Source organism: Hyperolius riggenbachi, chromosome 4 (assembly GCF_040937935.1).
Source record: "Hyperolius riggenbachi isolate aHypRig1 chromosome 4, aHypRig1.pri, whole genome shotgun sequence".
In the NCBI taxonomy this organism is placed as follows: domain Eukaryota; kingdom Metazoa; phylum Chordata; class Amphibia; order Anura; family Hyperoliidae; genus Hyperolius; species Hyperolius riggenbachi.
This window is the reverse complement of record NC_090649.1, coordinates 432,684,355-432,697,457: the sequence shown is the minus strand read 5'-3', so window position 1 is coordinate 432,697,457 and position 13,103 is coordinate 432,684,355. Positions and strand designations below refer to the sequence as shown.

The 13,103-nt window shown below is 43.0% G+C and overlaps 2 protein-coding genes across 2 annotated transcripts in view; one reads left to right on the top strand and one right to left on the bottom strand.

Moving 5' to 3' along the window:
* GPCPD1 (glycerophosphocholine phosphodiesterase 1) overlaps positions 1 to 13,103 on the top strand; it is a 134,941-nt gene that overhangs the window by 19,799 nt on the left and 102,039 nt on the right. Inside the window, exon 3 of the mRNA XM_068232496.1 lies at positions 10,541 to 10,631. Coding sequence (XP_068088597.1) covers positions 10,541 to 10,631 — 91 coding nt within the window. The remainder of the gene's footprint in view (positions 1 to 10,540; positions 10,632 to 13,103) is intronic.
* The window catches only part of SHLD1 (shieldin complex subunit 1), a 224,901-nt gene that overhangs the window by 211,049 nt on the left and 749 nt on the right, over positions 1 to 13,103 (bottom strand). The window lies entirely within an intron of this gene.

Below are 13,103 nucleotides of genomic sequence, written 5' to 3'. Positions count from 1 at the left end.
GCGATTTCGGCCGCATTCCGACGCTTGTAAAAACGCATGCGGATGCGTTTCCGCATGCGTTTTTACCCGCGATTTCGCATGCGATTTCGCATGGCAGGGTGCCATGCGAAATTAACCATGACACTGCCAGGGCTAAATAAAATTAAAAAAGGTGCGAAATCGCACGCGAAATCGCGGGTAAAAATGCATGTAACAAACTCATGCGTTTTTACTATTAAATACATTAGCGGCGATTCGCACGGATTCCCGACGCAGGCGAAATCGTTGGCTCTTTTGTGCGTTTTTTCCACGCTGAAAAAAACGCACCTCAACAACGCTACAGTGGAAACAGGCACATCCACTTGCATTACACGTGCGGATCTGCATGCGTTGGACGCATGCAGATTCGCGATAGTGGGAACGAGCCCTAAGTTTCTTTTCAGTTACATAAAATGAAAAGCTGAAGCTTTTTATGACTCTGGCATTATGCATCAGCCGTTCAGGATAGTAGAGCGGTGCCAGGAGCTGGCTGACTTGTGCCTCACCCTTCTGCACGTCACACAGAAAACCTCAAATAACCTTTTATAAAGCAGGTGTATGTGAATATGCCTCTTACATGAACATGATCATTTCATTATATCAAGAAAGCTGTTGCAGAAGCACAAATCATCAAATAATATATGCTCGATCACTCAATAACTGTACCCACTTCACTTAAAGCAAATGTGAAGCAAACACTAAAACTTATTTAGAGATAATGAATTGTATGTGTAGTATTGATAATACATATAACATAAGATGTGTAGTATTGATAATACATAGAACATTACTAGCAAAGAAAAGTCTAGTGTTTTCCAGTGAAGAGCTTCTTTGAGCTATCGCACAATCTTGGTTGAACTAAGTACTGTCTTCTGAAGAGCTTCACCACTTCAGCCAAACTGGACGAGTATACACATCCAGTGTGATGGTGGAGAGTGCACCACCAGTTTGTTACTAAATGAGACACATGTGGTATCATTTTATCCGGGACGAGTTGTAGAATACATTTTGGTGTTTCTAAAGCTTGGACCCACATCACATGAGAAATGGGTACCATAGCAAGGTACATCAGCACACTAGTCTTCGTTCAAGATGCAACGCACATTTTTATTGTGCACTAATCCACATGGTAAAACCGACAATTGTTTCGGGGGCCACGCAAGGTCCCCCTTTCTCAAGGCAATGTGGCATAATGCAAATATACAAACGCTAGCAATATAACCAACAAGTAACACCCAGGTGCCGCCCAAATCCCATGGTTCGTAACATCACAATTGATAGACATCTCCCAGAATTACATTACATTACTCTCTTTTTTGAATTGCGCCTTTTTTTTTTTTTTTTTTTTTTTGAATGAGAAATGGGTAGGGATATACTCAATCCAGCATAAAAAAATAGTTTTCAAAATTATAATCTAACTTGGGTAAGTATTTGTATAGCTTACACTGATAAGTAGTAGAATAGATTATAGGGTTAAGGGCTATGTCTTGTGTATTCTTTTTTTAGTAACAAAAGCAATACAAATTTTGTATATTCTGTACCAAAACCAAGACTTGTAAAATGAAAACTAAGTGAAAGAATATAAAGGAAAATAACTACCGTATATACTTAAATACAAGTTGGCCTCGTATATAAGTCGACTCCAATATTCAACCCTCTTAAGCTGGAATTTTTTTATTGACTCAAGTATAACTCTACCCAGCAAAGTTAAAGTCTGCATTTGGGTTTCAGGAGGGATTAATGATTGCACTGCATACAGTATTGCAGCCATTAACACCTCCCATAAGTGCAGTAATACCTCCTCCAGGCTCCCAAGTGCTGCAATTATTCACTCCCCTTCCTGCAGCCCAGTATTTTTCTCCTGCCCCTTTCCTTTCTTAATTGTTGTTGCTAGGACCTGCGTATTCTTGGCATTTCCTTACCTCAAAGTGTCACTTACCACAGGGTAAATTGCTGCAAATGGGAATGTCAATATTAGTACATACATTAGTGTGCTCAGTGTTGCCTGTGACTCGTGTATAAGTCTACCCCTATACTTTTTTTATGAAGTGAATTAGACCTAAATTTCTAGACTTATACTCGAGTAGACGCAGTATATTGTTACCTTAGGAACTTGGCTTTCCAGGAACGTCCTTGGACAGCACCCCTGAGACCTGTCTCCCTCCCCACAATTGATGGACAGGAACTAGATTAGCATAAAAGATTTGCATCAATTAGGCAGACATATAAGCAGGGTGAAACCAGACCTCGTCAGTTGTTTTCTGTCCACCACCAGGAGCTGGATGAGAAGCTGGAGCCAACCATGTCCGTGGGACAGGAGCTGTGTAGCGGGGTTTCCTGGTTGTAGGCCGGTTAGTGTACTGGCCCAGGTTCCGTGCTGCACCTACTGGCTTCTCCGTATCAGAAGGACTACATGCCGGACGCGTTCATAGCCCACTTCCGGATTGCGGATCATGTGATCACGCGGGCAGACTGACGCCACCTCGACCCCGGAAGTACTTCCTGATTCGCCGCCCGGAGTCATGCGGCTGCTGATGCGGCTGCTGCATTTGCGGTCCCCACCCTCTGAGTCGGCGTGGCTGCTACGGATCGAGGGATGCGGAGACGGATGGTTCCGGGCGGCGGAAGAGGTATGAGCGAGGGGGACTATGTGTCATCTGACACTGTTTCTGTGGGAAATCTTTTAGAGACACCACAGGTAGAGGGGCGGTATTTCTTGGGCGGCCTATTTAAACTAAGCACATGGTCTCTGCATTATTACTTCGATCATGGACGCTGCCGCAGGACTTGGGTCTACTAGATCTGTGGAGCCTGGTTCCGATGCCTCTCTGGTAGGACATTGATATGAATCCTAACAGTTGTTTGCTGTAATACGCTTAAAGGGGCATATTCTGATTATACTTTCCCATCTGTTCTCTTGTAGCCCACTGTGCCTAAATCAGTTAAAGACAAGCCCGATTTACCTGATAAGGGAGAAAAGAGTGACAAGGGAAAGTCTACACAGAAATCGGATTATAAGAAGTGTGCTATATGTTCAGAGAGAATATCATCATCATCCTCAAGGCCTCTTTGCCGTAATTGTACTGATAAAATTGTTAAGAAGGAATCCCCGGTAATCTTCAAAGACCTTATGGGTTGGATGAAGTCTGAAATGGCAACTGCGATCCAAGTGATCAAGGAAGCTAACATTCCATCTAATATTCCATCAGATGTTAATCCTGCATCCCAGCCCTCAGCCTCTACTGCCTCTGAGGCAGCCCCTGTTCGGGTAGTTCCTTCTACGCTTGAACAAGAACCTGCAGAATCAGTCCCTACTCATAAAAGAAGGAGAGGAGAGGACTCGGCTGAGTCAGATTTATCTGAGGGTGAGGTAGCCATCTCCTCGTTAGAGGAGATCGGTTCTGAAGATGAACATACAGAGGATAAATTGCATAGGTTTGCTTTTCCCCCAGACTCTATGAAAATTTTTCTGAAAGCAATGCATGATACTATGGGGATAAAACCTGACGAAAAGACTCTTACTCCATTAGATCAGATGTATGTAGGTCTATCTGACCCTGAGACTGTTTATATACCTGTTCACGGTGCCCTAAAGAATATTGTTAAACGAGAGTGGGATAATCCTGAGAGAAGAGCCTTCTGGCCAAAATCCCTATCTAAAAAGTATCCATTTCATCCAGAAGATCAGAAGTTCTGGGGTACAGCCCCAAAACTTGATCCCTCATTATCCAAACTGTCTAGGAGGTCAGACCTTCAGTTTGAAGATTTTGGTAACCTCAGGGATCCCATAGACAAGAAAATGGACAACATTTTAAGGAGAGCATGGGAGTCGTCTACTCTAACTTTAAAACCAGCAGTAGCATCCACAGCAGCAGCTAGGTCTCTGAAGGTCTGGTTATTGAATACACAATCCCGCATTGCTTCAGGAGTACCCAGGGAAGAGATACTTAAAGATTTTGATAATTTGTTGCATGGAGCTAATTATCTTTCAGATGCAGCAGACGACACAGTATGACTAACAGCTCGAACTTCAGCCCTGGTGAATACATCAAGGAGAGGCATTTGGGTAAAGACCTGGCAAGGTGACACGTCTTCTAAATCAAAATTATGTGGGATCCCTTGTGAGGGTGAGTTCCTGTTCGGATCCAAATTAGATGATATCCTAGAGAGATCAGCTGATAGAAAAAAGAACTTTCCATTTAAGAGGAGGAATTTTCAAAGAAAGGGGTCCTTTCGAGACCAAAAGAAAGAGACTGACAGCAGGCCCCCCAATAAGAGACGTTGGGTCCCAAATAAAACACAGCGTTCTAAGCCCAATTTTTCCTCCAATTTCTCCTCTAATCCAACCTCACAGCCCCCTAGACAATGACGCCAGGCTTCCAGTGGGGGGCAGAATTGCGCTCTTCTACGAAAAATGGGAATCCATTTCTCAAAACAAGTGGCTACTAAACATAATTCTGGAAGGGTACAAGATCGAGTTCTCAGACCACCCTCCAAGTCAGTTCTTCCTAACACCATCTCCAAAGGATTCAATCAAAGATCTAGCTTTAAAGACAGAGGTGTCCTCACTGTTAGAAAAGAAAGTAATCAGATTAGTCCCAAAGTGCCAGCAGTATCAGGGTTTTTACTCACCAGTGTTCCTTGTAAAAAAAACCCCAGGGTCAATACAGATTCATCCTGAACTTAAAGAGATTAAACATGTCAATAAGATATCGGAAGTTCAGAATGGACAATGTTCGCAGCGTAATAAATCTGCTTCAACATCAATGTTACATGTCTTCTCTAGACCTCAAGGATGCATACCTGCACATACCAATTCATCTGGAATCTCAGAGGTATCTGCGGTTTGCCCTGATGCTACAAGGAGAGGTAAGACACTATCAGTTTCTTGCCCTCCCCTTTGGTCTATACTCTGCACCATGGCTATTTACTAAAGTACTATGTGAGATCTTGGCGGTTCTTAGACTACAATCTATTCACATTATCGCCTATCTAGATGATCTTTTGATCTGGGGTCCATCCTTTGCGTCTGTGCATGCTCAAGTGAATGTCTGCTTAGACTTTCTTCAATCCTTGGGATGGTTGATTAATTGGGAAAAGTCCTCTCTTACTCCCTGTCAATCTATGGAATATTTGGGTTTCACTATATCTTCTCTTGCTAACCTGGTGATTCTGCCCGAGAGAAAAATATCTGCCATTCTAAGATGTGTTCTTTCTTTCCAGGAAATGAAATCAGTCACACTAAGGAAAGCTATGGCACTGCTGGGATTACTAACCTCTTCACTTCCCGCGGTTCAGTGGGGACAGCTGCACGCCAGGACTCTTCAACATTGGATTTTAAGGAGTTGGAATCGGAAGAAGGAATCTTTAGACAAGTCTGTCATCATTCCTCAGAGAGTCAAGAGATCGCTGGATTGGTGGTTGAGGCCTCCTCATCTCTCGAAAGGAAATCTGTGGAACTTTCCCTCAGAGACTGTTATAACGACAGACGCGAGCGCCTGGGGATGGGGAGCCCATCTAGGCACATCCCCAGCTCAGGGAACTTGGTCAGAACACTTACGATCATCAAACAGAGAACTTCAGGCAGTATGGGAGGCTTTGCAACACTTCCAGGACCAGATAAGACAGACTCATGTCACGATTCGAACAGACAACAACACAGTTGTGGCATATCTAAACAGGCAAGGGGGAACAAGGAGCCGATCCCTTTACTTACAAGCAGATCAGATTTTGAGATGGTCCGAGATGAACTTGAAGTCCCTGAAAGCTCTACATCTGAAGGGAACATTAAATCAGCTGGCAGACTTCCTGAGTCGATCCCCTCTTCACCAGGACGAATGGTCTCTAAACGAGGAGGTATTTCAGGAGATCACAGAGCAATGGGGTCATCCAGTCCTGGATCTCTTTGCACGAAGGAACAACAAGAAGTGCCCGATGTTCTGCTCCCTGTGTCCACAGGACAAGCCCTTGGCGGTAGACGCATTCTCAATAAAATGGAGTCCAGGACTAATGTATGTTTTCCCTCCTCTATGTCTAATACCTCGGGTTCTCAGCAGGATATGCCAGGATCAAGCAAAAGCAATAGTAATAGTACCATACTGGCCAAAGAGACCCTGGTTTACTCTTCTAAGGAGCTTAGCTACAGCAGATCCAATTCGTCTTCAGATGCGGCCAGACCTTCTTCTTCAGGGTCCAGCATTTCATCCCAATCTGCAGATGCTTCATCTTTCCGCATGGAGCCTGAATGGAGGTTATTAAAGAACAGAGGTTTTTCAAACAAGCTTTCAGAGACTTTATTGCAAAGTAGGAAAAAAGTCACAAGGCAAATCTATGGAAAGGTCTGGAATGTGTACAATGAATGGTGTTTTCAGAATTCAAGAGAAGTGAGTTCTTCCCTTTCGGTTCTCGAGTTCCTGCAAGATGGTTATGAAATGGGGCTCAGCACAAGCACTTTGAAGGTTCACACATCCGCCCTTAGTGTGTTTCTGGAAAGGAGACTAGCAGAGGAAGAATACTTTGTCCGTTTTTTCAGAGCTCTAAAACGTCTTTGTTCAATGTAAGATGCCATCTTGGGACCTCAACACAGTACTTCAGGCCTTGTGTGAAGCCCCCTTCGAACCTCTGGAGGAGGTCTCGGACAAGATATTAACCCTTAAAACAGCCTTCCTAATAGCAATCACTTCCGCCAGGAGAATTTGTGAACTTCAGGCCCTTTCAGTGAAGGAACCGTATTGTGTAATTTCAGGAGACAGAATAACTCTGCGTCTCGACACCTCTTTTCTGCCTAAGGTAGTCTCAAGATTTCATAGATCTCAAGAAATATTTCTGCCCTCATTTTGTAATAATCCTTCAAACAGCAAGGAACAGAGACTTCATTGCCTCGATGTGAGAAGAACTGTATTAACATACATTGAAAGATCCAGTTTATGGAGAAAGTCAGATGCTCTGTTTGTTTTATTTGGAGGAAAATTCAGAGGAAAACAGGCTTCAAAGAGCTCGATCGCCAGATGGATAAGACAAACTATTGCTTTAGCCTATTCTCGCCAGGGGAAGATCCTATCCTCATCTGTGAAGGCACATTCTACAAGAGCAGTATCAGCATCTTGGGCAGAGAAGGCAGGAGCCACGATTGAGCAGATCTGTAGAGCGGCTACCTGGTCTAGTCAAAATACATTCGTAAAACACTATAGACTAGATGTCTTAGCAAGCTCAGACTTGACATTTGGTAGAAAAGTGTTACAAGCAGTTGTCCCCCCCCCCCTAAATTATATGGTCTTGTCTATCGTCTCAGGGGTGCTGTCCAAGGACGTTCCTGGAAAGACACTAATTACTTACGGTAACGTCTTTTCCAGTAGTCCGAAGGACAGCACCCTTGCGACCCACCCTTTATTCTATTAAAACATATTTTTTTGGAAGCATTACATAATGGTGTTGTCTTTTTTATTACTGACGAGGTCTGGTTTCACCCTGCTTATGTCTGCCTAATTGATGCAAATCTTTTATGCTAATCTAGTTCCTGTCCATCAATTGTGGGGAGGGAGACAGGTCTCAGGGGTGCTGTCCTTCGGACTACTGGAAAAGACGTTACCGTAAGTAATTAGTGTCTTTTTAAATTATGTATGCCATGAGGGTATATTACTGTTATTTTTGCAAATAAGGTTTTGTAATCGATAGTGTCCAATGAGAAAGCATAAGACACAAAACAGAAAAAGACCCCTTTATTTCCAAATACAATATTGTCACCATACATTGTACTAGGAATATAATCTAAATGTATGAACCAGGAGGGATAAGCAAACAAAATAAGGTTTAACTTATAGTTAGTGCTGTTTATTGTAAAGCTATTGTGGATGTAAATGTAGAAATTGTGGGTCCCCCCCCCCCCCCCTTAAAATGCATAGAAAATGGAGTAATTACTAAGCAAAAATATTACTCACTTAAAGCCTAATTTGTCCTAAAATAAAAAAAAAATACATAGATCATTTAGGTGTAATAAAGTTATTGGCAAATTAATGGGAGCAGCACTGATATGTGAAAAATTGCTCTCGTCCTGAAGTGGTTAAGGTGTGTACACACCTTTGATAGATGTCACACCCTCAGGAATTGGATCTGATCCCCTTGGGCGACACCGACGGGCTGGCTTGTACTTCATCTGTGTCGCTGACAACACGTACTGTTGCTTGGCGAAGGAACGACAATGCGCCGTACATTGCTGCAGTCATCTTTCCCTTTATCCTGACTCGTCTCCTCCAAGTTCCTGCTTCTGAAAAATATCCCCACAGCTTCACTGTAAGGATGATATTGGCCTGGTGATGAGCGATACCTAGTTTCCTCCAAACGTGACGCCTGTCATTCACACTATAGTATTCAATCTTTGTCCCAATGGACCAGAGAATTTTGTTTCTCATGGTCTAGGAGTCCTTCAGGTACCTTTTGGCAAACTACAGGAGGGCTACCATGTGCTTTTTACTAAGGAGTGTCTTTTGTCTGGCCATTTTACATATAGGCCTGATTGGTACATTGCTGCAGAGATGGTTGTCCTTCTGGAAGGTTCTCCTCTCTCCACAGAGGACCTCTGGAGCTCTTTCAGAATGACCATCACCACCCAGATCGCTCAGTTTAGATGGCCAGCTTGCTCTATGAAGAGTCCTGGTGCTTTTGAACTTCTTCCACTTACAGATGGAGGCCATTGTGCTCATTGGGACCTTCAAAGCAGCAAAAATGTTTCTGTAACCTTCCCCAGATTTGTGCTTCAAGACAATCCTGTCTGTGAGGTCTACAGACAATTCTTTTAACTTGATGCTTGATTTTTGCTCTTTACATGAACTGTCAACTGTGGGACCTTACATAGACAGGTGTGTGCTTTTCCAAATCCTGTCCAGTCAACTGAATTTACCACAGGTGGACTCCAGTTAAGTTGCAGAAACATCTGGGAAATGGGATGCATCTGAACTCAATTTTGAGCTTCATGGCTAAAGGTGCATACACACATCAGACTATGGTCTTTGGAAAATGAAAGAACACAGACCAATCTTACCACCCTTTATGTAGTATGAGAGCCATACTCTACACAGTCTATTCTATGGAGCTGAACTCCCCATCAGAAAAAAATCTTTGCAAGATGCTGCACACAAACATGCTGCACACACTCAAAAGATCTGTAGCTGCAAAAGATCTGTTCCTGCCAAAAATCCATTCCTGCAAATTGCAATGATAGTCTATGAGATCTGCAGATCATCATACACACATGATTTAACTGACATTCATCTGCAGAACAGATCCACCAGGATGGATTTTCTGATCTGCGGATGATTGCTTGATCTGCAGATGAATGTCAGTTAAATCATGTGTGTATGCTGATCTGCAGATCTCATAGACTATCATTGCAATTTGCAGGAATGGATTTTTGGCAGGAACAGATCTTTTTCAGATACTGATCTTTTGTGTCTGTACAGCATCTGTGTGTGCAGCATCTTGCAAAGATTTCTGTCTGATGGGGAGTTCAGCTCCATAGAAAAGACTGTGTAGGTATGGCTCTCATACTACATGAAGGGTGGTAAGATTGGTCTGTGATCTTTCATATTCCAAAGACTTTAGTCTGATGTGTGTATGCACCTTAAGACTGTGAATAGGTTTGTACATGTGCTTTTATTATTATTATTATTATTATTATTATTATTATTATTATTATTATTATTATTATTATAAAATATATTTGCCAAAACCTCGTAAACATTTTTTTTTCCTTGTTGTCATTATGGGGTGTTGTGTGTAGAATTCTGAGGGGAAAAAATGAATTTGAATCCATTTTGGAATAAGACTGTAACATAACCCAATGTGGAAAAAGTGATGTGCTGTGAATACTTTCCGGATGCACTGTATTGGGTAGGTTTTTATTTGTTTTGCTTTTTGTTTTTTTGTTTTGAATAGTGATGTTCAAGCAGTTTCATATTAAAGGATTTGAGTTAACATGGGCTACATTTCCACTGCAGTGCTACACCGGTTTCCAAAACGGACGCGGCTCCCACCCTGGCTGATACATATTCGCGTCCGTATCACTTTGCTGTGCCATGGGCAGCCGTTGGGATTCAGATCGTGCATCATTTCCCAAACACGATTCGGATGCAGCCTATTGATTACAATAGGCAGCGATACTGCATCTAAAATCATGTGGAAAAAATGTCTGCAATTTTAGTGGAAATAAGCCCATATTCATTTTTTTTTTCCTCCATTACTTATGCCTGCAGTACTGAACTATGGCATGTATTCAAAATATTTGAGAACCATTTTTTTGTTACATTTGCAAGGTTAACATAAGAATTGACCTGGGGCAGTTTTTTTGTCTTATTTTGGTGAAGTGCTATTTCTGAACAGCAGAAGGAATTTATGTTTAAACCTGACTTATGGTATGATAACCTGTCTGACTGCACCTGCTTTGTACCTTCACATTGTTTAGTATGGTTCTCCCTGCGTCTGTTTAGTATCAACGTGTTTACTCAATAAATCTGGTTTTGTCTTGTAGGAGAGGTGATTGCAGTATGTGGGAGTAGTGAAGCACTGGGTGCCTGGAAACCACAAAATGCAGCCATCCTGCAGCCTGACTCTAATGATTGGTAAGTGAAGGAAAGATTCCTATGTACGACTGTGACCATGTGTGAGAAGCACGCTTGCAGCTTGTCCATAAAGCCTTCGGCTTGGTGCGTTTAAAGGATACATTTTTAATTCAATTCCCTTTAGTTAACCATAATCCAGTTCATAAAATGTTCAATTTTTAATTGCTTTTGAACTTGATTACAGTATTTGTTAAAATTAGCAATCTTCTCTTTATTACAAAATATATTGCTTTATCAACTTGATGAACATATGGGAGTACAGACCTGTCCATGACATTTTTCGATATGCAGGGAAGTACATGGGTTTCAAAGTGCAACTTTCCCTACTTGGTCAACATGAAATAATTTCAAAGAACAGTAACTGGTAATGAGACCTCATTCCAGGCAGTCGGTACAAAAATCATCCAACTCCAACACCTCCGTTTATGAAACCTCCGACTCCAGGCACCCAAAATTGCTTTGACTCTGACTCCACAGCCCTGGCAGAGCTATGGAGTGGGAACAAAACGCATCCGACTCAAACTCGGACTCATCATTTTATGAAACCACTGATTCCAGTTATCCCAAAATTAGTCAGACTCCTTGACTCAGACGCGGACGCCACAGCCCTGCTTACCACTTTTAATTTAAAACACACCTGAACTGAGAGGGATGGGGAGGTTACCATATTTCTTTCCTTTTGAACAAAACCAGTTGCCTGGCAGTTCTGCTGATTATCTGCCTCTAATATTCATAGCCCTTTAACAAGCATGCGGATCAGATGGTTCTGACTGGATTAGCCAAATGTTTTTTTTTTTTTTTTGTTTTGTTTTGGTTTTTTTGTGTTTTTTGTGTGTGTGTGTGTGATTCAGACACTACTGCAGCCAAAGAGAGCAGCAGGACTGCCAGGCTACTGGTATTGTTTAAGAGGAAATAAATATGGCAGCCTCCACATCCCTCTCTGTTCAGGTGTCCTTTATACAGAGCCTCTGCAGGGCTCCAGCTGGTCCCTCGAATTTGATGAAAATGTTCTGCACACCTGGATGTTGCACCGTACCCTGCATCATGTGAGCAGCCTCTGGCCTCTGCATTGCTGCTGAGGTTGCCTGTAGAAGTTACAGGAGGATGTTTGGGTTGTTGCAGTACTTGTTGCATTGCTGTGGGGCGAAAATGTCTAAAATGTAGCCTAAACTTACCCATAACGTGAGATAACCATGTGTATCTAGATCTGAGCATTCTGTGTAAAATAAATAAATACAAATTGTCAAACGAATCTCTCCCTAAGGAAGGTTAGTAAGGTTAGTAAACTGTGTGCACTGTGGGGGTTAAAGCAGGCATTTTACTTAGGGTGCTACTCCATATTCCCCCCCCCCCCCCCCCCGCCTATTTGGACACCTCCATGTTCTTTTCCCCCAAAAGAATGCCGGAGGATGTAGTTTCCATTGATCTGGTTCCAGGTGGCGGGGGTGCGGTGGCTATGGAGCTCAAATGCTTGAAGGAATGTACTTGGCTTTAGAGAAACAGAATACACACAATAGAACGGAGAGGTAATAACCCACAGGTGCTCAAGTTCTTGCCAAGATAATAGTAGCAAAACCGATGCAAAAATATACATTTCTGAAATCTAGTGTTGTAACTAAACTACAAATATTAAAAACATCATGAGATGGCCATCCCCTCACGCTAGTCCGCACCACACATCCAGACATACAACCCACTGGCCAGATACAGATGACAAGAAAGTGAGCTCACACTGGGGGTCAAAAATGGAATCGCGGAGAAGTCCAAAACAAGGATTAGCTGTATTAGTAACACACACCAATGTAGAGAGATGGAGCAAGCAACAGAAGTGTTAATAAGCCGAGATGTAGCACAGCTTATACAAGACATGTCATGTCCAATGATGGATGACCGACAATCAACACAACGTCCATATGCTGGACAAGTCGTATGCAGAAGCGCAGTGTCTCACCACTCTGTTGTCGTCACTGGATAGGAGCTTGAGCGAGCCTTGTGTGAATGTCGTCTGGTGTTGCCAGGGTAAATGCAGTCAAGGAGTCCAGAAGGAATGATGACTGAAAAGTATGGAACGTCGTCTCCTGTGTAGTGGAGATGTGGCTCTGAGACCCGGGCTAAGATTGGTCAGGCCAGAGTGTGCCGAAGCAGGTCCGTGTGGAAGGAGCCCTGCTATGGTGTGGCATTAGGTGAGGTCCGCGGGATGGGACGGCGTCTCATGGAGGCACGACCTATACATGTTTCGCCGTTCTTATGGGGTCATCAAAAGGCGTGTCCTCAGATTGCATCCACATATTCAAATACATCTGTTCAGCCCATCGGGGAGTGGCCGGAAGCGCGCGTCTGGACTAGAAGTGATACATGCGGTCCAACAGGGAGGAATTGAAACCACCGCCGCACCCACAGCTCCACAGTGGCCCAATCGCTCCATTACAAGGTCACTCATACCGAAAACAGCAGAACCTATGCGGCAGGTGA